At 35.7% G+C, this 25,907-nt stretch overlaps 2 protein-coding genes across 2 annotated transcripts; one reads left to right on the top strand and one right to left on the bottom strand.

Moving 5' to 3' along the window:
* Positions 1–1,828: 1,828 nt before the first annotated feature.
* On the bottom strand, positions 1,829–15,330 carry LOC140224907 (uncharacterized). The gene is made up of 5 exons (XM_072301977.1): positions 15,125–15,330; positions 12,338–13,191; positions 10,771–11,279; positions 9,809–9,934; positions 1,829–8,941 (listed from the first exon to the last, which is right to left on the bottom strand). The coding sequence occupies exons 1-5, from the start codon at positions 15,325–15,327 to the stop codon at positions 8,795–8,797; spliced, it is 1,839 nt and encodes a 612-aa protein (XP_072158078.1). The 5' UTR covers positions 15,328–15,330; the 3' UTR covers positions 1,829–8,794.
* Positions 15,331–15,568: 238 nt separating this feature from the next.
* On the top strand, positions 15,569–25,442 carry LOC140224908 (protein Hook homolog 3-like). The gene is made up of 11 exons (XM_072301978.1): positions 15,569–15,862; positions 18,175–18,260; positions 18,870–18,942; positions 19,825–19,927; positions 20,339–20,419; positions 20,765–20,979; positions 21,398–21,551; positions 22,022–22,299; positions 22,829–23,121; positions 23,628–23,768; positions 25,193–25,442. Exons 1-11 carry the CDS (start codon positions 15,812–15,814, stop codon positions 25,425–25,427), a joined length of 1,710 nt encoding a protein of 569 aa, XP_072158079.1. The 5' UTR covers positions 15,569–15,811; the 3' UTR covers positions 25,428–25,442.
* The last annotated feature ends 465 nt before the right edge of the window (positions 25,443–25,907 follow it).

Raw genomic sequence — 25,907 nt, 5'->3', positions numbered from 1 at the left:
AAATCATGTATTGAGGTCATCTGGCGGGTCTGTACGACGGTATAAAAATTGCGGGGAGTATCAATTGCGCAACGTTGATTATTCCTGTGCGTGACATAACCTCAATCCTGTCTGTTTATTTGTTTGGTTCTCAGCAGCCTCGGTCATGTGCGTTTTCCCCTTTTCAAGTGCTTTCAGTCAATTGCTTTTTTGTTTTTCGTAGATATTACTAAATTCCTATAGCGCTAAATTACGTAAACATTTCTTGCAAGTTCAGTTCCAGTGAAAGTACCCTTAACATCCTCTCTCATTATGTTATCTTCTGTTAGGGGATGTCTCACGCCTATCGCCAGGTTCTGCTCCAAAGTGTCAGATTCTTCGGTTAATTATTCAAAAAACTTTTTTTCGACGTCTAGCTTCATTCGTAAGGATACAGACGATATCAAGAATGGAATAGTAGTCACCCGAGATGGATCTACAATTGTTTGCTGGCATCCCGAAGAACCATTTCCCTACGAGTTTTCTAAGCCACTACCAGAGGAACAACCAACAGAAGTCAGTTCAGTGTTGAAGGTGCAAAACAAGGACGAAATCATGAGTGTCTTCAAAGAAAAGCCCCAACAGTTTGTCATTCAAGATTTGTGTAAAATAACTTTCACCTCAAAGCATAGATGGGCCAAACGCAAAGTAGAATATTTTAGGAAAAGAAATGCTCTCAAAAGATCATCACGAGAATGGCTCTAATTGCTCTTTGTGTTGTAGATAGTATCTTGTCATATTTAATTCCTTTGTTGTTTTCACTGTTATATACATTTTGAGTTGAAGCATATAAAACGGTAATTTTGCAACTCGATTTTTTCACTTTATCTGTTTGCGAGTGTGACTGCTCACTGCAAAAAGTAACCTCGGTTCACTGAGTTCAAATAAACGATTTTATAATCCTCAGTTGTGTCTTTTACAAACCTGAAGAATCTGCTGTGAGCAGCTCAACGCATTTTTGAACCAACCAGAATCATAAAGGTTGTACCATAAGTAATCCACCACTTTTTCTGCTAGGAAGAAAGTACTTTGATCCTAGTTTCAATAGCTTTATCACAAAATTTAGTTTTAAAGTCAGTAAATTTTACAGGCAGGGTGGGTAATTGTGAAAGAAGTGACCTTGTTATGCCTTTTAATTCAGATCACCATTAGTTAAATTACAAAACTGAAGAAAGAAAAAGCAAGATATAGTTAATCTTGAATGGCAAGTCTGCCCTTGCATTAAGACACCTCCTTCCTACAGCTATGGACTTTCATGAGGATGAGGGGTTGAAGGTATTATCGCCGAATTTGGGTTTGCGCAGAGTCTCTGGTGACTATTTAGCGATGGCGCGTTGCCTGATAACGCTCTCGTTCCTCTGTGAGTGTCGCACAGTTTACATTTGATTTAGAGCGGCCTATGCGCGAAACTAAATTCGGCGATAGTACCATCCGTATAAATTATCTAATGTTAATCCTCTTAGCTACCTGCTGATTTCTTGCTCCATAAAATATGGGAGAGAATGGAATTTTCTTTCACCCCTACTCTCAACTAATGCATCCCAAAATACTTTTTTCATCCAAAGAAATGTCGAGTTTTCCGAGAAAATTATGAAAACGTCGTCATACCACGATGCAGTTCTTCCGAACCAAAAATTTGGAAGAAAAATAGACTGAAGGAGTTACCCTTCGAACAGTATTTAAATTTCACGGTTTTAAATGGCAATGAACATTCCAAAACCGAATTTTAAAATATAGAAGTCAAATGAAAGAGAAGTGGAGGTTGCTACAACTAAGCGCAAGGAGGGAGGAGTAAAAAAACCAACTGAAGTTTCCTTTGAAATATTTTAAGTGTATACTTCTTTCCATTTCACTTAAACATTTATAAAAATAAGTATAAAGTTGAATTATACACAATAAAAATAAGCTTTTAATGCATACCATGTACATTTAATCATACTTATACAAGTTATAAATCTAGTGTTTATTAATAAAAGGAGTTCATGCAAAACACTGATTCTCAGATGTGAACCCCCACCTTAAAATATCTGTTTGGAAAAAAAAAAAAAAAATTGAGGAATAAACACGAGCTCATAGTTCAGCCTTTCTTCATGAGAAGATAATGCGCTTATTATGATGGGCCTTTCCAAAGCAAACAGATAGCCTCATTATTTTCGAGTAAAAAATTAAAAAAAGGTGTGTGATGCTTTAAACTACTGCCTAGAGTTGTGACATTTTTGAAATGTTTTCAGAACTTTGGAAGGTATTTGACAAAATAAATTTAAAAAGTTAAAAAATTAAAATGGATAAATACTGCTGAAAATATTAAAAAAATGAGTATACAACACTTTAAATGTCTCTGCCTGTGACACATCTTGAATACAAAAAAAAAAAAAAAAAAAAAAAAAAAAAAAATTACTGTTTTTACTAATGGGGGCCGTTCATAAATCTCGTAATGCACTTAGGGGAGAAGAGGGATTCTGAAGGTTCCTGTGGTGCGATGAAGGGAGGAGAGGGGTGAGGGTCAACCAAACATTACATTGTAGGTACAGCCAGAGGGACTCAGATTAAAAAAGTGCTTAGGTAAGCCATATAAGAAAAGGAGATATAATCTGCACAAATTAAAGAAGTCGTCAGGTTCGAGCTGATGAATAATTTCTCTTAGAATTTTCTGTGAAGTTTTTCTACTATAGAACGTAGAATCAGTGAAAATACTTTCATTCGTTATTCTTTAAAAAACTAAAAAGTGAATTTTGATAAGTCACGAAGGAGGTGTGTGGTTTGTTAATTTAGCCGGCATTCTCTAAAATTCATGTAATATGGTTCTTCAGGTTGAATCGGCATTTTGCTGTGCAATTTTTTCTGTTTATGCTCAAGACAGTGATGATTCTAACAATTACTTTTCATGCTCTTTTCAGGAGGGGGGTGTCAGGTCAAAGTGACATCACATAATTCTTGCAAGCGGGATCTGGACTTGCATTACATGAGGTTAGGGAGAGGGATTGAAAAACCGGAGGGAAAACATTGCGCAGTTAATGAACGACCCCCGACCCCTTGACATACTGAAAAATTAATTTTACTTACTTGGCAACTCAGCCGTCTGTTATCAATCAGGTTGTATTATTTCACCGAATGGGTCAATAGTCATGTCACAGTTTTAAAATCCCATTTAACTGAAATATTACTTAAATTCTTCTAACATTGAATTTGTGACAAAATCTGGGGCTACACTCTCCGTCTACATTATTGATTTTTACGATAGCCAGAAAAAGAACTCTTTTTTACAGCAAGGATTCTCAATTATTTCGAAGTGCCATCTTGGATAAAATTTTGGAGGGGAAAATTGTCCTGGCTGACGAGACTGAAGAGAGAGAAGTTGACTTCAGCACTTGTCAACTTGTTAATATTATCTGCTAACAACATTATGGAAAATCAGTTGTACACAAAAATTTTCTGATTGAAATGATGACAGGAGAGAAGGCCTGCCATTAGAACCAAAGGTTGGCAACCATCTCCATGAACATTTTTTATTAGTGGATTGGCACCACAAGTCCGAGTCCTCACCCACTCAGGAAGTGTGACAGAGGACCTACAATCTTGATCCTTGTACTTCCTCTCAATGCTTGAGCAAAAATGGCAGATGTTCTGCTGCTTTCTACATGGCGTAGATTTTACTGTGAAAGTATGTCAGGCCAAACATGCTTGCAACATTCAGATTTTCATTTATTCCACATAAATAAAAGAAGTTCATCATTCATAAACATGGACTCAAGAGTTTTTTATATCAGAGTATAGCAATTGACAACCCTCTACAAGCCTCAAAGAAAATTTTCGTAACTATAAGTACCAATAGAGTCGTTAAACAGGGGCTTCTTGTGAGATTGAAAGCTACATTACAACTTCGTTTATGTGATCTCCCAATTTTTTTAAGAAAGACATTTGGGAACAAGGCAAATCCAGCTGGTGGCAAGAGGTCAATTAAAACACTTACAAGCTCAAAATTACTCTCAGTTGTCCATAGAAGTTCATTGCATCTTGGCTATAGGATTTGTGAAACTAAGGAGGTGGTGTGAACAGAATAATTGCAAAGCAATTCCTGAAAGAAAAAAGGAATAAGTTTCTACAGCCAACCTAAAACTCTAAGGAACAAAAATATGAAACATTCCTAGTAGCACACAATAAAACTTTTTTTGAAAAAAAGATTTCATAAAAAATGATGAAATAGACTAACAAGAAAATACCATGTACATTTTTTTCCAGGAAAAAACATAAAAATTTAGCTTACTGTAGTTTTTTTGTATCATATTACTGACGAATTTTTCACTTAAAAGTCTTGAATTCAAATTGTTGCAACCTCTTTTGCACACAATTTTCTGACTCGAAAAAATTACCTGTTTTAAATTTTCTTCATGAGTTCTCTCAAGGGCTGTGCTACTAGGAGTGTCACCAATATCAACGCCAACAGAACTGATGTGACCTGCGGACTATTTATTGAAATTGATAGACAAAGATGACAAAAGGGATATGGAGGGAACCTATTGGTGGAAGTTGGAGGTTGCAATGGACAAAAAAGCAGTAGGTAATAGAACAACTACCGGCAACCCATGAGAAACCTGACAGTTAGTCAAGCATCTTCTCCTTTAGTCTATAAAAACCATACATTTAAACGAACAGGATCGCTCCATACCCCCAATGTCTTCTTTGTCTATCAATTTCAATTATCAGCCCGCTGGTCTAATGGGTTATCCTTTGAAACTAGGTTACAAGAGAGGCAGCACCTAGTTCTAAATGCTTTCAGTTTTATGAGATAACAGGTGAAATGATTTCCACCTTTTGTATGATTGACAGCTTTGCAAGCTTGTGAATAATTATGGAGACTTTTTCCATGCGGTAGAAATTACGTAGAATAACATAACTCGAAAGTTTATTTTAAAAGTAATTTCATTTCTTGAAAATTTGTTTCAAGCATCCCTCTTTAGGACACAGGAACTGGAATTTGACTTCTAGCTCGAAGTCAAAGACTCATTCTAAAAGTGGCCGCACCGATCAATAATGCTTTTTCATAGACAACTAGAGCTGTTTTATAGCTGATTGACAGTTATAGCTACTTGGTAGTCAATACTTAAGAGTTTTGAAACTTCAAGGGATATTTCATCTCCATGATACAATTTTTAAATTACTACAACAAAAGAAAGAAATTTCAGAAAAGCATTGAGGAAATTAAGAATTGTCAACAAGGCTCAATCAATGATTCCCAAAAGATGAATCATGGATGACTCCTAGAATATTCAATTATAGAATTATTTTCAAGACTTCTAATTTATTTTAAAATCAACAATGAAAACTGCTTTTAACGGACAAGTCCAGCACTGAAAGAATAATTGAGGCGTTGGGTGCAGAAAGGGCACTTAGAATCTCCAAAGTTGATTTATACATATTTCAGAGACTATTGGGAGAGCTCTCTAACAATTTTCATTTAAAGCATTGTAAAATCACAGAGAATGTTCAGTAAAATTTTCAACAAATTACATACATTTGCCTTGATCATAATGGATGAAGCGTTAACGGAATTTCTGAGACACCGCAAGCAAGAATTGCCCTTTCTACAATCCGCACTTCAACTCAAGCGCCTGATTACAGTGCTCACTTATGAAGAACAGCAGTAACTGAGCACTTCTCTGGAAGTGGGGACCCACAAAATGGAAAAAAGAGGCTTACAGTGAAAATTGCAGGAAAAAATCATGGTGCATTTAGTCTGTACCATTGGGTTAAAACACACCCACCATAAAGAAAGTTCTTCTTCTACAGCGCTCTTTTACACAAATTTAGTGTGAATCATACGTGTATTCGAGAAAGATGCAGAATTAATGTTGTTCGGCCACAGTGAGGAATGCTGAATTGCTGAGGTTTACTTTACGCATTAAAATTCAGTACCTTAATAAACACCACTATTTCAGAAGAGCAGAAAAGAGTATAATTTCTTCAACTGCTAATAAACCTCTTAAACGGTAAAGAAACACTACTTGACGTAAGTAGATCTGATATTCTTTTTTTCCAATTTTCTTCACCATGTCCAATTTTCAGAATTTACAAAATGCTTTATACATTAAATCATACAGGAGAACTATTAAGACATTACAATTATTGGACAGTGAAGACAAAAATACAGTAAAAATTAACACAACAGCAGCATCACAAAATGAAGATACATTAAATTGGTCTAAAATGTTTAAAAATTTCATCATTCAGAGTTTTGTTCACTATTAAACGCGGTAGATTCTCTAAAAATAAAAAACAAAAACAAACTTAAAAGAATAGTTCAGCGGAAAACTAATTTTACAAACATAATACAGTTTTTGGTCTGATGATGTCACATTTCACCTACAAAAAGTTTTAAGATCTAAGAAACTTGGTAAATTGCAAGAAACAATGAGAGGAGTGCTAACTTATGAGAAGTGTTTCCAGATTCATTGGAAACAAATGCATGAAACCCTGGAAAAATCATACAACAAAATGAATTTTTTCTTTCTTTTAAATTAACAAAGAAAGAGAGCATAAAATAACAAAAAAAATTTGTCACAGCTTTGAAAGCATCAGACTAAATTTTTCTTTTCTGTCGAGTACAAAACCAATTAGTTGCATAACACAAGATAAAACAATGAAATGGAGGTACGACTCGTTTAGTTGTTGGCAGCAATACTTAAGTAAAAATGTGAAAAATTCAAGTTTCGTTAAACATTTAGTTTTTGCAGAGCACAGAGCGATTGCACTGATAAAACAAAAATGATTTATTAAAAAATATAGACACGGAAAATATTGGTTTTATGTGCCATGGTGTAAAATTTTAAGTGGACAGTTCTTCACAAAAGAGCGTTTCTTTTGTTCTTCAAGCGAAATTGAGCATAACATTTCGGTTGTAATTTTTTAGGGATACCATCACAAAATTCTTCGGCAACTATAGGTGACCTTGGAGAAAATACAGAGGGTGGTGGCAAGTGGAGGGATTTACATTTCTCTATCACAGCAAGAAAATACAAAATTTCAAAGAATAAATTTCACAAAAATTGAAATTGATTAATTTTCTTTTGAATTAATAATATTAAAGCCTTGGAAGTCCGGAGGCATTTCAAATGATCTTCCTGCTGATACAGCAGTGAATCTATCGTAATAAGGTGCTATACACAAAATGGGGGCACAAGAGAAATTTAGCCCAAACCTAACATCCAGACCAAATGAAAACATCTGCACCGTGTGAATATTTTAGGCTTGGGAGACCACGTGACTAATCCTATTCTGGATAATATATTTTACTTAAATATGTACTTCCATTGCTGGAACTCACAGGAGATTTTCCTTGCAATGGAGCTCCAGTATCGATGTATCACAAATAATCAGGATACATAAGTATGTTGAAGACTGAACTGTAGAAAGAGTGGGAGATGAGGGTTGAGGGGAGAAGGGGTGTTGAAAAATTTCAAAAACAAAAATCACTGTTTTTAGACGTTGCGAGGACCTTCTGAATGCATCCCAGAAATGTAAAAAAATTTCCATCTTTGCTCTAGTCACGTTGGTATGAAGCAGTGTATACAAGACAGCTGTAGCCTCATTTTCATTAACTGATAGGTTAATGTACATTTCTGAGACGCGACTTTCGAAGGTGACTGCCTCGCCGCCACCTTCTGTATTTTCTCTATGATGAGAAACTGCCAAAGACAACTTCGTCTATGATGAACATTATTTGTAGACATCAATTAAATCCAAGAAAAGAGTTTGAACAAATTTTTTTTATCAATCCCTGTAAGAAAAGATGCCCATCTGTCCGTTGAAAAGAGCTACACAAGAGTAGTAGGTAGTACTCGTTCTAACTCAGTCACTTACATATGCGTAAAAAAGCAATTTTCTAGGGACATGAGACAGAGTATTGCCTTTGAGTTCAAACATCATCACAAAAAAGGGGAAAACCTAAAAAAAGATTGATTCACAGGTTATGAAAATTGTGAGTGTCAACATATGCTACTGTTACCGATAACATATTTAAGGAGAAAGCTACTTGGAATGAGAGAACTCTCCAAAACCAAAAAGAGTCATGCTAAAGGCTTTAGCTATGAAGCTATGAACCTTGTTGGCCTAATTTTGACCTCTTGCAAAATTATTGTAAGTTCTGTTGAGTCAATAGGGCTGCAAAACTTTTTACATTTGAAGCTCAACTATTGGATAAAAAATGTTCTCTGATCAAATATACATATTGAAAGAACCTAACTCTCTTAGAGCTTAACTGTCACTAATTTTAAAAATCTTTAAATTAAAAAGACTGGAAAAATTGCCTCAAAATCCGAGCATGCTGTTAGACATTGGGCATCTCTTATATCAATAGTCATGATTTCCAAAATTTCTTAATTTCATATGGACACAAGCACCTATGCAGAAAAAAGGGAATCATTTCTAGTTAACAAGCAAACAATTCAAAAGATTAATCCAAATCTTTGTAGAAAAATTGGAAAAGAACTTAGCTGTAGCCCTTGCTAACAACATTTCAGAACTATAATCTCCTTTAATTTAAAACATTTTGATTCCAAGCATTCCAAAAACAATTCCAAGCTGGATAATTCAAAATTATTCATGGTTAATTCATAGGTACCTGTCAAACACATGTACCTACTTGATGTACTTGAGCAATATCATAACACATTGCCAGAATTGTGGGTAAGACCGAAGGAAATGAGTTGGAAAAACTAAAACAGGTAACAAAACAACTAACGGAGACTTTGTTTCCGAGAGGAAAACTCAGCCTGAGATATTACGTCCAAGAAGACGCCTCCATTGAATTAGAATCCGCAGGCCTAATGCTTTCAATATTTTGACTTATCAATGCTGTTGCTTCACTAGTAGCTTGACGAATGGCTTCTTTATATTTTCGGGATTTTTTCTTCTTATTATACCTCGACTGCAAACAAAACACAACAAATTTGTTACAACTTACTAAAAGTAAAAAGAACCTGTACCAGCTCCACTAATCTGGCAAATCTCAATTAAATTTTATGAATGGGAGTGCATTTACACAAGATGAATTGGGCTAAAGCATTAAAGCATGCCAGCAACTTGATTGTAAAAATTATTTCTGGCTTTGCTGGCACAATAAGACAAGACGGAGCCTGGTGTATTACATCGATTTTTGATGTCTTGTCGCAATGGTACAAATTATAACAATCAGGCCGCACGCTCTGCATGCTTCATTGAAAAAGTGAGTGTGGGTTTCACTATTTTTATTGATTATGGAGGCTTTAATGCATGGCCAGATTTTCCGTTGATTACTGTGATCTCTTTTTGAATTAATTCATTTAAATTATGCAGAGTTAGACATGAGAAAATCAAACAGAGCCTGAATAATTAAGAATACAACAAAACACCTTTCAATTCCGAAGCTGTTAAGGAGCTACTCAATTTTAAGAGTCTCTTTACTCGTTCACTGCAACGGTAATATGCGCCGCTGCGCCACACCAGCCTGACAGGACCAGCGCTTACAAAACCATTCTTAACTTATTTTTGCTGAGTAAAGAGTACATCTTATCATCAGATATCAGAATTCCTCGTTACACCAACGTCCAAGAGATAGCGCTTCCGCTGCCTTGGAGCAATATCTGTCATACTTGCCAGTTTTTAGTGCTCTCAACTTGCCGCAAAACATGAGGCAAACTGTAGCGCGGCAGGACCAACCATTGCCAGTCCCTGGGGACCGGCGCGGTGGTTAATAAGATAAGCAAACTGATGTTGACAGACTAGCTTTTTGGAAAAAAGAGAAAAGTTAATTCACCTTGTATGTTTCTAGGAAAGGTGCGAGTTGATCACAGGACATCACAGACGTAGTTGAGGAACCAAACCATGCAATGTATGCTTGAGCATCACTTGCATCTGGCGTGGATTTTGTAATACTTAGAACCTGCACAAAAAAACAAAAACATGTAGTCTATTTTCTTACTGCTAGAGTCCTTGCTCATAGGAGTATTCTTTGAAAAATAAGCCAGATTTAATACAGATTGTACAGAGTGGCCCTCATTGAGGGTTTTTAGATAAAATCTGAAGGCGACTGCTTCAATCTCATGATAGAATGAGGCTAGAGAGCATTGAAAATTAGGCAAATCGCACAATTAAAAATTTTACAGAGTACAATAGTCCCCAGGTCGTGGTGATCTAAAAATTCAAAAGCCATTCAAATAAAATTCCTGCAGCACTTTCTATTGCCAACCACTTCATTATTTAGAGTCCATGATTTGTCTCATTATTGGCAGCAATGAAGTAGAAAATCAAAGTGCTGTAGAACTTTACCAAAGTGACCATAATCTGATAAGTTGTCTTGGTTAATGCTCATTGAGAGTTTGAATTATGCCGTAACTGTCTTTCTATAAAAGTATTTCTCAAAATTGTAATTTGGGCCAGTAGCATAAATGCAATTTACTTGAACCAATTTACAATTGAAACAATTTACTTTGTACCCATGCATGAAAGGATTATCTTTCATTAATTTGCTACTACTAATAATAATACCACTACTAAGGGCTACTAAAGTGTTTTGAATGCGTTGATCCATTAGTACAGCTAGTGATTGGTTATTCCTCTAATTCTGTAAGAGGAACAAAAATTCCTTTTCCTTGGCTGTGTAAACTTGCTACTTAAGTAATAAAAATCAGAATCAGGCCCAGAATCAAAACCAAAAAGAAGTCATATTCTTAAAAGATCATCTTAGCACTGACTAGAAGAAATGAAAAAGTTATGTACCTTGCCTGGCCACCAAGGAAATCCATGGATTTTGCCCCAAATAATATCACCTACAGTTAACTGACAGCCTTCCACAGTTGTACAGGATGAAACTGTATTTTCTAAATTTTTAAGCTGGCCTTCAATTGGAGGAAATTCCGGATCAGGCTCTTCGGATGAATGACTATTAGGACTCGAACTTAGCTCATTGCGTGTTGTATATGCGTTAGCATTCAACCGCTTCAAATGAATGGAGAGCTTTTGATGAAGGCAACGCTCCTTCATTGCACTATAGGTCTCTGGGCGATCTTCCTTCCTTCGCTTCTTGTGTTTAACTTTGTGTCGATGTCTCCGGTAATAGAGAGCTTCATATGTAGGTGATCGTCCAGATGGAGAACTGACCAACATTTTCCTTTTTGCTTCTTTTTTAGCTTTTTTTAAAGCGCGCTTGGCTGCCCTCGTGACAGTCTTCTCACAGTTTGCACTTTCTACTACAGCAATGGACTGTGCTTCATTGCTTTCTTGAAATCCTGGAATATGAACGACAATTCAAGTGAGAGAAAATACTGAGAACTGATCACAAATGATAATCTTTACAAACAGAAGGGTAACGCTGATCAGCAAATAAATTTATACTTTGATTTGCCCAACAGTTCAACTTAGATCCTGCATGCATTTTGAGCACTGATTCAGAGAATAACCACTTTTTTTCTAGATCAGTTTGGTTTGACCAGGAATAATCAGGATTCTCCCCAAAAGTTGACCTTTTCCAAAGAAAATTTCATTTTCCAGAAAATCTGAGCATTGACTAAAAAGAAGCAGGTCCATGATCAGAGTTTACGGTCGAAAATTCAAAGGGAAACATAAATTTCATGCCGGACAAATTTTCCATTATTTTCCTAATAACAAGCTTTTTCTAGTTAATTGCCTTCTACCCTCCATTTACCACCATGTAATTAAGGCTTGATTGACCGTTCTGAGTAGGAAAGGATAGGAAAAATTCCCTCGCATCTAATAAAGATCAACCTAGCTAATTTTTGCTGTTGAAGTAAAAAATGACCCTAGTTTTTTTCCAATATTTTTGGAAAACTAAATTATCAAAAACGAGAGTTTGCTCTGAAAGTTCAATTTTCCGAAAAACTGATAGGTGCTGGGAAAAAACTACTTTCATTTTCCGCTTCAGCAGCAAAGATTAGGTGTGCATAGTCCTGACATACACCAGAAACAATAATTTTCCCAAGACGCCTGTTTTAAGCCATAAAATGAAATTTGAACACTGCTAGAGCTAAATTTCTGTTGTAGTCGAAATTATTATTTTACACCATCTCAGAATATTTAACGCTCTGTTCAGATTTGAGTGCTGTGATAAAAATAAATGTTTACTTTATGGATGATAATTTAACCCCAATCTCCACTGAAAAGTATGAGAGGAATAACAATTTTTTTGCCACTAGGAGACTTATTTCTGTTTCTCTCCATGTAGCTATGAAATTGATGCGCTACTTGCAAAAGTATTTTGAATAGAGGTTTCAGGCTCCTTGAGGAAGTATATATTTTTAAATGAGAGCTAAATTTTACTTCAACTTACCTAAACTAGAGTGTGCTTCAATATCGACTTCTGGTTCACTCTCACTCGGTTCATAATTTACTTTTGAAGGAATCTTAACGACAGTACCCTCTCCTTCTGTTCCAAATGATATTTTGATGACCGGAGTTGTGCGTGTTTTGCAAAGTGCATCTTCAAAAACACTTTCATCCCATAGGTCTTCCATAGACCCGACACTCCGTTTCTTCCGTAACACCATTTTATTGTCAATTGATTCAGAGTTTTCACCGCCCTCAACTCCCATGACACAGACTGTTTCTGCATCTTCCATTGTTTCATCTGGTTCTGTTACAGGAACCCCTTGAGGCCTCATCCAGATTTTTCCATTGACTACAGGTTTGATTTTATTAGCTAATTTTGTACAGTTCATCATATTTGAAATATCACTTGACTTAACTCTCGAAACTTTTGGAATGAGTAACGGCAACAGAGGTTTGGAATTTTCACTTTTTGGCTGATTATCCTGTTGGCTTTCAGCAAAAAGGGATCTTGGACTCTTTTCTTCGGGGGAAGACAAACGTCGATCAGCTACTGGTTGAGGTTTGTGCGACTTTGAGTGGTCAACATTTTCAGAATTCTCATTGCAAATTCCGCGGCATTTTGAACATAACACTTGTCGTGGTCGTAATCTAACTGTCATTCTTGTTTTGCCTCGTGTTGCACCTTTACTCCTGCTGAAACCATTTATGGGCAGTAAGTTTTTGGCTAGGGCTGATTTCTCTTGAAGATAAGTACATCTCTGGCTAACAGAATAAAGCTTCTCACTTTCTTCCTCTTGTTTTGCTGTCAATGGAGCAAAAAAACTGGTCGATGCATTCACACCACATGGGAATTGTCTGAAACAAACAAATATTGTGAGTCAGATTAATGGTTGGAGTGAGGTCAGTTGAATAGTTCGGAGAGTTTTCGTTACTCCATTTCCCCTTCGAGTGCAACATGATTCAGAATTTAAAAAAAAAAAATACCTAAAATGAATCTTACTCTTGGATAGACCTCTTAAACATGTTTTTGAGTCTCTATTCCAAAGTAAGAATAGTTTAAAAGATGTGATTTTCTTATGTGCCTCGCAATCTGTTACTACCTTGCCTTTGAATGACCTGTGTTTTATGACCGATCAGTCATCATGGTTTGGCTTGTCTGAAGGTTTAAGCGAGACTTAAAGTGGACAAGTTTCTTTTAAAAAAAAGAGATTGGGTTTTGATTAAGGTACGAAGTTTATATTGGGCTTGTTTTGAGGCTCGCAGTTACCTCCATTACAAACAAAATGAAATTCCAGAATGAAGTGGTACCCGTCCCCCAAGTTTTAACTTCAGTGAAGCTGCAGCAAAAAATACACTTCTCCATATCTTTAAAATGTTCATCTGTTGTATAGCAAGACCTAAGGAGGGTTCTCTGTTGAAGAGATGATATGAACTATTTTTTCAGTGAATTTTGCAAACTTAGCCTTGTTCTACTGTCTTCATCTCAAAACAATCAGAATCAAGCTTTGAAACCAAGGATCAGGTCTGCATATTGGGACCAAACAGCAAATCACGTCTTGAACTATTAATTTTGAACACTTCATCAGTCCATCAGTGTGCACTTGTTTCAATAATCAGGGCCAAATTTACATTTTAAGCGCCCAGTGCTGGAATGCGGAGAGGTATTGGGTCCCAGATCTCTTACCTTTCACATCAAAGAGATAGTGAGTAAGTACTTGGAAAATGTTATAGGTTTAACACGTAAGTACCGAAGTTGACGTTTTTGAATAAATTCAGTAAACTTTTGTGCCCCTCAGTCAGAATGTAGCACTCTGAGTTATCACGTATGTAGCCTGATAGCAAAGCTGGCAGTTTTACCTGAAGCAAGAACATCAAGTCAAGAAGGGAAAGCATAAAAATGTGTGTTATTTTTTATAAACATAGACTTGAAATGCAATTAAGACAGCGCGCTAGGCTTGACCTTTGGCAGGAGGGGCGAGAGAGCTAGAGGGTAAATTCGTGCCTTCACCTGAGTTTCACCTCCTGATGTACATGTATTACGCCCGTGTGACACCCATTGTAAGAGTATGGCTGCACATCTGATTTGCCCGAGGGTGTCTCTGATACCTTGAATTTCCCGATACTACATGCAATCCAGGCTGCCTACCTTTCGTATTGCCAAAAGATCATGATGCGCCATCCAGATTACGTTCTACGTTGATGTTTGATAATCTTACGGTAGGTGGTATGTTAACAATGAAGAAAAGCCAGCCGTCTAGAAATTTCTGCCAAAATGGTCAACAACTTAGAATTTCACTTGGCTTCTACTGTTTAGAGGTTAGATTGACAACATTTGCAGCTAACTACAGCTCATGCAACCACAGAACGTGAAAAAGGTGCTACAATGATGACCTCTACAAGAAGTCGCTGGCTAGGGCAATGGGGGTGGTTGACGTGCAATATAACACGGTCTCAATTTTGAAGGATTACCAATGCTTAGAAGCCTTGTTATCTTAGATAGTCTAGAACGGCAGAACATTCAAGCATAATTGGTACAAAAGCGAAACCATGCAAGTAATGAGAGGTGCAATACGTTCCACAGTGAGCCTAGTGTCGTGACACACGAGGGTGCCAGACATGGGCGGGGCTCGCAATCAAGCCTGACCATCTGGTACTGGTTTCAGATAAGTTATATCATTGAGAGACATCCAAGCAACGTTCATAAAGGATTTTTGGGCATGAAATCAGAGGATTTCAGCAGTTTCAAGGCCAAAGGACCTGTGAGGATGGATGAGGTTCTGGGACATACCTATTAGTTGTATCCATAAGAACTCCTTGGTAAATTCTGCTTTCATGATTGTAGGTAACAACTAACATATCCTTGAGAGCCTCATCAACTTTCACTAACACTTTAGACCCTTTTAAAAATTTTACATCATTCTGAATTTCAGCCATGTTGGCAAAGAATATAATGAAATTTGATGGATTGTTGAATTTACAATGTAACATCATCCAACAATCAGATATGAGGGAATTTTTTGGGGAATATTTGGATTTCTTGTAATCCTTGAATCCCTCCGAAATATACACTATTTCATATCATTATCGATGAATTTTTTTAATTCTTCATTATGTACATTTAAACAGAGTTATAATCCAATTAAAAAGGCTAAGTGGTCGTTAACAGTGCAAACCACTATGAGTAAAGGGATTTTACAGCTTCTTCATTGTGCAACCTGTACAAGAATGTAAACATAACCATGGCTCCGATTCTGAGATAATAATATCTTATCTGTATTTCGTTGTGTCTTACTGACCTATCTTTCCTGAAATTCAATTTTTCGTGACAATCTTATCTTCTAGTTCTCTCGTAAATGAATGAACATCGAAAGGAAATTATTCCTCGCTGTTTAGTTAACTCCGGTCAGTGATCTCCGTGTTTATGTGTATGCCTTAGAAGGTACAGCTTCTGAAAGTGTTCTGATGAATTTTTAAGATGGAAAGCGAAAAAGTTGAAAAAGAACTGTGCAGTAATCTTCTGAAATGGGTACGTTTCCTTCCATATTCATCAGTAGTCTCTGTGGCATCGAGCAACCTATCTAGTGCTCCTAACTTTAAAGCGCAGCAGGCAATGTTTCTATTAGGATTTGATCATCCCTCGGACCGAGACTCATTAGATTCACAACACCTCAGGTCTTTTAACACTTCTTACAGTAGAATTCGTACAGAAAACATTGCTGTTGCTTACGAATAACTAATAATCACAGATTAATTAGGCGATTCTCACGCTCCCACTTCTGCGATGTCTTCCCGATAGGTGGTTCCCTATCCCCTAGCAGGGTTTAATTATTTAAAGAAAACTTGCATGTCATGTGACTACAGTGAGTTGAACATGTTATTGCCTGGTGGTATTACTTCAGCCTCTTGAAGGGAGTAGATATCAGAAGAGGAACAAAGTAAATCATTTGAAGCATTAACAGAAAATTAATTGAAAACAAGTTTTAAAGGAAAAATTGAATTACAAGGGTGATGACTGGATGTTAGTGACGAAAGATCAAAATCATCAGAGAAATGACAAGATTTTAGTGTGGGTAGAATAAGATCTTCAGAGAAACCTGTACCCAAGTAGCTATGGCTTTAAAAAAAATTCTACAAAAAGTTGTCAAACAAAAATGTAAAAAACTTGTAAATTTTAAGTAAGAAAACTCGTAAAATACTTATTTTAGGAACTCCTTTTAGGGAATTCTTTTAAATAACAAAATAGTGTTATTTTAATTCTAAGAAAACGTGAAATATACATAAAAAACAACAAAATATACCCTCGATTTTTATGGGCTGCAACGTTTCCTTTTATACTTTTCTGTTCACCACTTTTTCCCCCTCGTTTTTGCTCGCAGGAAGTTTATAAATAACAAATATGTCAATTCTACTTAAAATTTATGTAAAAAAATTTACTTATATTTTTTCTTCAATTTTATGCAAAAAAAAAGCCCTGAAAAGTGTTTCCTGGTACGAATATTTTGAGAGTTTTTTCAATTTTCAAGTAGTTTTGAAGTCAATTTTAAGTTCCCTTAAAATTTTAGAGTTTTTTACAACTTTTTCGACAGCCTCTGCTATTAGGGTAGTGATGGTATTAGTTACTCGTGTGTTTCCAGATAAAAATTCTAAAAAACTGAGGACGTCATGCCAGACAGATTCTAAAGTAAACTATTCCTGAGAGCTGATAATTGAAATTTTATTTAACTCATGAACATGACTAAACGAAGATGTGATAAAGCTGTGTAATTTGTCGCCTGTACTGTACAGGGGTACCAAAGGTTCCAAAACACGGGGAAACACAAGGAACTTCATGCGAAAGTTCAGTTCCGTAAGCCTATCTCTGTGTGGACAAGGCCTTTCATTTGTAAGAAATGAACCAAAAAATTATGAAAGAACAAACATTAATGTGGTTTAATAATTTTAACTTCTGCCGCCACGCCGCGCTGACCGCACTGTGTTTGGCGCAATGCGTGAAGTATTCCTACAGTCTTGTAGGAGCTATGCGTTTCACGCTGACCGCTACTGACCACACTGTGTTTGACGCAATGCGTGAAGTATTCATGCAGTCTTGCAGGCGCTATGCGTTTCACGCCGACCGCTGTTGACCGCACTGTGTTTGACGCAATGCGTGAAGTATTCATGGTTTCTTGTAGGCGCTAATATGTGTTACATGCCAACCGCCGCGCCGAGGGCTTCTCCTTTTCATCTCAAGTCCTTGTCATCATTGCTCTCTTCGCTGCGCCGCTCCGGGCCAAATTGCGTGTTTGGTTTCTCTCTTAACTCGACTAATTTAATGTGTCTTAAACAGTCTTTTGTATCACGGAAAGACAACAAAATTAGAAATTAATATACTCTCAGGAAATGAGAGATTTTGTCACCTTTTCTTGTTTGTAATTTTTTCCTGAATCCGATTTTGTTTTACCTACATTTAAAAAAATTGCAAAATTTGCCGCCATGGGCCGCGGCCCATGTGGCCACCCCCTCAATCCGGCCCTGTCCGAATGTATGACAAAATGTATGGTTTTAAGGTAAAATGTGCAATTGGCCCCTTTTTTAAAAAATTGAGCAAAAAAAGACATGTTAATCATTTTAAAAATTTTATCCGCACCCAAGATTTGTCTCACGTTTGCAGCGATTCTAAGATTGTAAGATTGGGCATTTTTTGTACTTCCGTGATCATGTCAATAGGATAAGCTCCAACTTCATTACTTCCCAATCGCAGAATTTTTTTCACAGTAAGAAGTAGACTAAGCATAAATTTATATTGGTCTTAGTTTTTTCCTTAATGTAATAACTCGAATTTTTGTTATTTTTATCTAGCTTCAGACATTTCAGTTGAGCGCCCCGCACAGCAAATTGCATGAGATAACTGATGGTGTGGCCATTGCGCAAGCATTGCATCAAATGTATGTATTTATTCACTCTAATTTTTGCTTTCCAGAGGCATTTTAACATAACATAGTATGCTCTGTTGATTTTCCTCAAGTGCAGAATTTGGTCAGCTTTCCCCTGATATCTTGAAAATACTAAAATGGAGTTTCGTACTTATTGGCTCTAGGGTACTGATATTTAAAGATCAGCTATAATAGAGTTTTATTCTTTTACAAAATGCTCTTCAAAAAATGGCCCAAGTTTTCTTACTTGTCACTCCATGCCTCCAAAAAATTTACCCTTAAATTCTAATCCACCATTCAGTTCGAAAGTTACTTGTAATTATTTATCTGTTTTAAACTCTAAGGCTAATCATTCTAGTCATCACCGACTACTGAACTAATTTTTAATTTATTTTTCTTATGCAATGAGAATTCATGAGCTGTCTATGTACCAGGATCCTTACCTTTCTCAAAATTATCAAAGTGTACTATATTGGTGCAATTTCTCCTGAAGAGTGTGTAACCCCCAAGTTGACTCAAAACCAAGCCAACTGAGCTGTCATAATTATTTCTTTTCTCTCTTACTCTGTTGCTTAAGATTTGTAATCGCAATTGTTGTAATGTTTACCATTCTTATTTCAGAGCCCCTGAGTGGTTTGATGATGCCTGGCTTTCAAAAATCAAAGTTGACGTTGGCAGTAATTGGCGATTGAAGGTAATGCCTGGCTCTTTTTTTGTAATGGGAAATTCGACTGGGTTACAAAGAATAAGAAAAAACACCAAGAAACCACCTTGTTACGAAGAATGCTTTACAATACATGCCTTTTGGTTTTGGTAAAAGATAAAAAGATAATACTGAGCTTTTAGCACAGGAAAAGCTGTAGTAAGAGTGGACTGGACACCTTGAGAAGTCCAATTTTCATCCAAAAAATCTAAAATTTACAAACAGGAAGAGAATTTTAGAGCACTAACTGCCAAATTTAGATTTTCAAATTGTTTCCTAGAGTTTAATACTCAATTTTCAGAATTTTCTGTGAGGCCTCTGGGCAACTCCTCCCCCCCCCCCCCTCACCCCAAGTTCCCTGAAACCGCCCTTGTTTAGTAGTTTCATTATTTCATAATGTTTAATATGTGCAGAGAGGTTAAGGAGAAAGAATTATCTCTCTGTCTTTGAATGGAGAAATTTTTTGACTGACTAAAGAGTTCTCAAAGTGACTGGCTTGAATGAGGTGACATTTCTCAAATGTAGTCAAAATTATCTTGTCAAGGAAGGCAGAAGGTAAAAGGTCGAAGGATAAAGATAATGATTTTGGCTCCTAAGACTTTAAAGTTTAAAATGGGAGTAATTAACAGGAAGCTTGCTCTGTTAACTCTCTTAAAGGTATACTGTTAACAGATCATTTAGTTTACAAAGAGTGAGAGGAAGTTGATCTTGTAAAGTTAAAGGGCAAATTTCTCCTTGGTGTTGTGTGTCCCCTCAAAAATGCAGTTCTATTACTTTGCAACTTTACTGCTTCAAAGTTATTAGTATCTTGGCTAATCTGTTATATTTTTCCATGATTTCTTCTTAATTTTGCCCTGTTTCATTTGTTACTAGGTGAGCAATTTGAAAAAGATCGTCGAGAGTATTGTCGATTTTTACAATGATATCTTCAATCAAGGCTTAGCGGAGTGTGGAAAACCTGATGTCATGAAAATCGGTAATCCTCAACTTTTTATCCAATACTGAAGCTCATCTGAGAAAAAGAGGGGCTGTTCAAAAGCAATAAAATTTCCCTTGCGGGGGATTTTCCAAAGACTTGACCTTTTCAATCTATAGATAATGTTTTGTCCATTCCTAAGGTTTTGAGCCTTTTTTTCTTTTATTTATCATCTTTTAAAATCTTAAATGTATAGATAAACAGTGTCAAATTCTCCTTAAAATAAACAATTTAAATTAATTGTTGAACAAAGAGATGATTCTTGTCATAAACTCTTTTCGTCCCACCTCCATTCATTTTCTTTCTCTTTCATTTGACTCGTGTGATTCAGAATCAAATATATCGCACACTCTAAAAAAAATGTTTTGCTATTTCATGAGCAGCTATCTGAATAAAATCATATTTTTTCAGCTGACCAGGTAGATCCGCTTGAAATTGCAAGATTGCTTCAGCTAGTGCTTGGATGTGCAGTGAATAGTGAGCGGCGCCAAGGTATGTAGGCATGTCTTAGTTGTTTGTTTAACCCTGTCAATGATTTTCAGCTAATAAAATATTTAACTCAGATGAGTCAGGTCGTTATATCGTATAAATCGCTGATGTTGGCCGGACCTCAGATAAACTCATTTTTACCAGGACAAGGTTTTAAGCTATATTAATATGTATAAAAGCATTTGTCACTCTCAAATTGTGTAATTGCCGAGTGTATGATCTGGGCAGTTGCGTACGCAGTCTTTAAATTGTACAGGATTGTTGTCTAAACGCTTCAACAGTTTGCAAACTGCCTTATCTAAGATTGTTTCGATATATTGACTACATTTCACACAATGAATATTTCAGAGTACATAACAAAGATAATGGACCTGGAAGAATCTGTGCAACAAGTCATCATGCAATCAATTCAGGAATTAGAAACAATGGTCGGCTCAGGACCTGGGCCCATCAGCTTCACAGTTGGTCTTGATCAGCAAGTGCAGCAACTCATGTCAGAATTACAAGTTGTCACTGAAGCTAGGGATCAGATGGCTCAAAGATGTTTAGAATTGGACATGCAAGTATGTATAATTTATTCTGAATGTTCAAAGCTTCTTCTGTTCAAAAATTTAAAACACTCAGTTAACTGGACCCTAAATTGATGCTGCTCAGTTTGCCAGGAGTTAAGAAAAATGGCTTTGCAGAACGTATATTAAGTACCTTCTCTAATTTTTTATTTTATGTTTTCAAAGTTTTACTCAGCTGTCCTGAACTATGCAATGTCAATAAGACCCTCTGAAATTCACCGTTCAGTAATGCAGAGATTTTATGATGAATTAAGGCCACTCTAATGAACTCTCTCTGTTGCAAAAAGTCGAAATGTAGAGTCTTCTGAGTCAGAGGTCAATTTATAAACATCGTTTTTTTTTTCATTTTATTGTGTACACATTTCAATTGTTTGGTCATATGTACAATTTTTTTCCTGATTTTTACCACCAGGTTAGCTTATTACAAGAGGAGAAAGCAAATGCTCTAGAGGAAAAGCGCAGAATTGAAGAGCGTCTTCAAGAAACTGCTGAGGACCCCAAAAACAGTGGACTTTTAAGGAGACAAGTTGAATCTTTGAAAGAACAAATTTACAAATTAGAAACATGTATGTATATTTTGACGCTATTTTCAAGTGTATATAACTGATTGAATATTCATAAAATAATAGACAATTACCCTCAGGAAATGATTGTCAAGGATATATTTATTGGTTCTAAAGCATCCATTCATCAAGACATTGTACCTAAGGAAGCTCAGCTTAATTTAGCTCACTTAGTGAAAAAACTACGATCCTACACGTTATTTAATCTCAAGTAATTTACTCATTCCTTCAAGATGTTTTGCAAAATTATTTTTCCTTTAACATCCCCCTTTCAAAAAAAAATATTCTATTTCTTTCGATTGAAATTCTTGTTAGTAAAGTTTTTGCTATTTTGGAGGAGAATATTTAAGTCCATTTGCATATAATTTTTATTCAACCAGAATTTTCTAATGGATTACACGCATATCCTTGTTTATTTACATGTGTTTGATCATGTAGCAAGAACTAAATCAACACTAATGGTTGTGTTGCAGCTAGGGATGATTACCGTTTGAAGGTAGAACTTCAAGATAAAACCATGCTGGAACTTCAGGCAAGGCTTGACATGCTCCAGCAGACGGCAGGTGAGGCCAGAAATCTCAAAGATGAAGTTGATGTCCTACGTGAAACTGCCAACAAAGTTGAAAATTACGAAGCAACAATCCAGTCATACAAAAAAAAGTTAAATGAATTAGAAGATCTCAAAAGATTAGTCAAGTTATTAGAGTCCAAAAATGCATCTTATATTCAACAAAATGCTGAACTAGAAGAGGTATGTCTTTAAAAAAATGTTTAAATGTTGTGCATGAATCTCCAATTTTTAAAATCTGTGGTACCCTCTTGAATTTAAGGAGTAATCCAAAGTTAATGATTTTGAAGAAATACTCCTTCTGAGAGACATTGGTCCGTTGTAGGTATGAGAGTGGTTTTTGACAGTAACCACATTAATACATAGTATTTGTTTTATTTGAAACACATCAACGTCTAGTTTCAAGGTTATGGCACTGAATGTTTGTAACTTTTGAGTAATTATCATGCTAGTTTTGACCAGCCAAGATGTTAATCATCAGACTTTATAAAAATTGGTGGATTAACTCAAGGCCCTGTTCAAATGTTGCCCTGATAAATAGAAAAATCCTTGAGCAATAAAGTTTCAAATTTAAATAGTCATGTGTTAGCCAATTCTAGTAATTAGAATGTTACCACTGAGGGTTTATATGCTCAGAATGTATCAAAGTTAAATGAACAGCCTCTCTGAAAGTGATTTGTCAACGAAAACATGATAATTTATATTCTTGTAGGATTTAAAGAAAACTGGAGCTTGGAAAGCGCAAGCAGAGGTGTACAAAAAGCAATTAGCAGATTTTGAAAAGAAACTTGATGCAGAAACTAAACGCGCCGACAAACTAGAGTTTGAAAGTGAAAATGTTAAGCAGCGGTTGAATGCAGAAATTAGAGAAAAGGAGCATTTAATTGTGGAGCGAGATACCTTGCGTGAGGCCAATGAGGAGTTGCAGTGTGTTCAACTACAAAATAGAGAAATTGGAAACATAATGGATTCGGACATTGTGCCAGAGGACATTGCTGAATTGAAGTAAGGGAACCTCCTTTTTTAAATCTTTAATCATTGTAGACCTACTTTAAACTGTCATTCTAGCCCTCTGTATGACTCCAAATCTCTAGCAGTAATATCAAACTGACTCACATCTCAGTGTGTACCTGAAGAAATTGGTTTAGTCCATGAGTTAAAAAAGGATGTGACTTAGAGGATATGAATGCCAAATAAAAAATTATATCTTAACGTGGCATCCAGTCAAGCTTGACTTTAAAGAAGGTAAATTAAGGGAATCTGAGTTTCCCAGATTCTATTGTACACTCATCTCCATTTTGCTGCCTTCAAAAGTCTTGTTAAAGGGGAGTTGTCAACAGCCATGAAGAAAAGTGAAGGAAGAACAAAAAATTATCCTTTATTTTAATACTTGTGATACAAAATGCCTAAATTCAATTTCCTGAAGAAAACATGTTTTAAGTTGGCAGAGCCCCCTTAAAGTAAAGTACCAATCTCTCGTTAATTGTTTCCTATTTTGCATCCTCTTTTAGGGTTCAGCTCGTTCAGCTAAATTCGGAAAACAAAATTTTGAAATTGAATCAAAAGAAGCCAGAAGACCAGAACTTGGCAGTGGTTCAATCTCTTCTTGACGATAAAACTCAAGCATACAATCGGTTAAATCAAGAAAACAGGTACATTTTTCCCAGATAATTTCTTGAAATGTTTAATGTGTTTTCTTTCAAGTTTACTCTCTAGTTTTGTCTGTATTTTATATTTGTTTATTTCTATTAGATTTTTGTCTTTAGCAGTGTTAATCCAGAGCTTGATGTGTAAACTTAAATTTCAAAATTTGTCAATGCTGTTAACAAGTTTCTTGATCGTTATAATCAGTTCAACTGGTTTTTTTTTTTTTTTTTTTTTTTTTTTACAAATTTTTTGAGTATGAGGGAAATACATACTCAAAAACACATTGAAACGCAATGTGTCACCAGTGTTAAGCCAGAAATATTCTCAAAAACACAAACAAATCTTTTTAAATGAAATGAAAAAATGGATAACAAGGGTCCAATTTCAGCCCGAGGTTTGCCCCCAAAGATGCATTGCAAAGTGTTGGGGTCATTTTTTTTGTCATTTAACATCAGTATCTGACATAAGTTTGTTAGTGTCAGCATCACAGGTTAAACTTGGCACCATGGGAACACCTTGTTGCCAGGCTCATGTGCATGATGTGGCATGTAGCGAGAGAATCGTATCAGGATTCTTTATTAAAATTTTTCGGAAGTAGGAAGATGTCAAAAGCACTTTTGGATTTTTTGTTTTTTATTATCTTTCCTCTTTACTTCAGAAAATGTTGTATAAATCATACTAATACTTGATTCTTTTAACAGCTTTCCAAGCTATTATTTCATTGCATTTTTATTAAAGACGGACACAAATTTTTGCAATATGAACTGCTTATCTTCAATCTTTATTTGGCAACTGAATGTCAAGATCAGAAATCATGTTCTTTAATACCTCCTAAGTTACTTGAGGGAAAAGAATTATGAAAATTTACGAGGCAAGTCTTATGAATATCATTTCGGTTTGCAATCGGACCTGAGTGTTTTCAAAATCATCTTTAGAGGTTTTCTCTCTGACCATGTGTAAAAAACTAATTCAGTAAAATAAAATAGATTAAATAGATTAATAAAATATGTTGAAATTTTAGCCATTAACGCTGTAATCATGAAGTTTTTAGGTTATACAAGTTTTAATTAATTTACATGGATTCTTTTCTGCCGCTGATGTGCTTTTGAAACTCTCCTATCTTCAGAGACTTATACACAAGTATACCTACTAATCATTAATTGAAACAAATTAGTGTTTCTATGTGTACTTGTCTGTTAGTTTTTGATCTGTACCGTAGCTCTAAAGATTAGAGAGTCCCTAAAAAACGTCAGTGGCGAAAAAAAATGCATGCAATTAAATTTAAACCAAATAACAACTCCATGATTACAGCATTGTTGGCTAAAAATTCAACCTATTTTATTATCATAATGACACTGATACATGCAAATCTCTCTAATTAAAAATAATTGAAATAATCTATAACCCTCTGAATTTTTTGGTTTTGTAGAAGACTGAATCAGCGCATAATGGAACTTGAATCTGAGAGTAAAGAAGTTGATAAAATGGACGAAAACGATGCTTCTGCCTTAAAATCGAAGTTGACCGAGCTTCAAGATAAGCAGCATAGCATGAAAGAAGAGCTTGATGAGAAAGTCAGCATCATCATGGAAAAAAGTAATTTGTTTGCCGTTTTTCCCAAAATGTTGCACACATTAGAAATGCTGCACTGTTCTTGGAACTAGCTTTGATCAATGTGAATCAATTTGATCAATATGAATTTTCATCTAAAATTTATTAAACTTATTTAGTGGCATTCCAGCAAAATTTTTGAGGCTAACAGAATATCTGTTGCATTTTTTATCTTGGATATTCTCCAGAGTTCTCCATCGCGGACCACAGTCTGAGAAAGTATTTGTCAACATTTTTTAACTTAAACTTCTAGTGGTCCACTACAGTCCAGTCAGATGAAAAATATTTCCCTTGAAGGCATTACAAGCATTAAGGTGAATACGCTACAGGTAAATCACAAATTTTGGCTGGATTTAAATATGCTGAGAGAATTCAGGCTGATCGCTATCTGCCCCCAAATATTTAGCTGATTGCTATTTGTTCTCGCAAAAATGGTGAAGTTCACCATTAAAAAATGAACTTTACCAGTTTATTTGGTAGGGTCTGCATCAAAAGGATGAAAAAAAAGAAAAATATCATGGTAAGTCAGAAAT

This window comes from Bemisia tabaci, chromosome 6 (assembly GCF_918797505.1).
Source record: "Bemisia tabaci chromosome 6, PGI_BMITA_v3".
In the NCBI taxonomy this organism is placed as follows: Eukaryota; Metazoa; Arthropoda; class Insecta; order Hemiptera; family Aleyrodidae; genus Bemisia; species Bemisia tabaci.
This window is presented reverse-complemented; position numbering and strand designations above follow the sequence as displayed.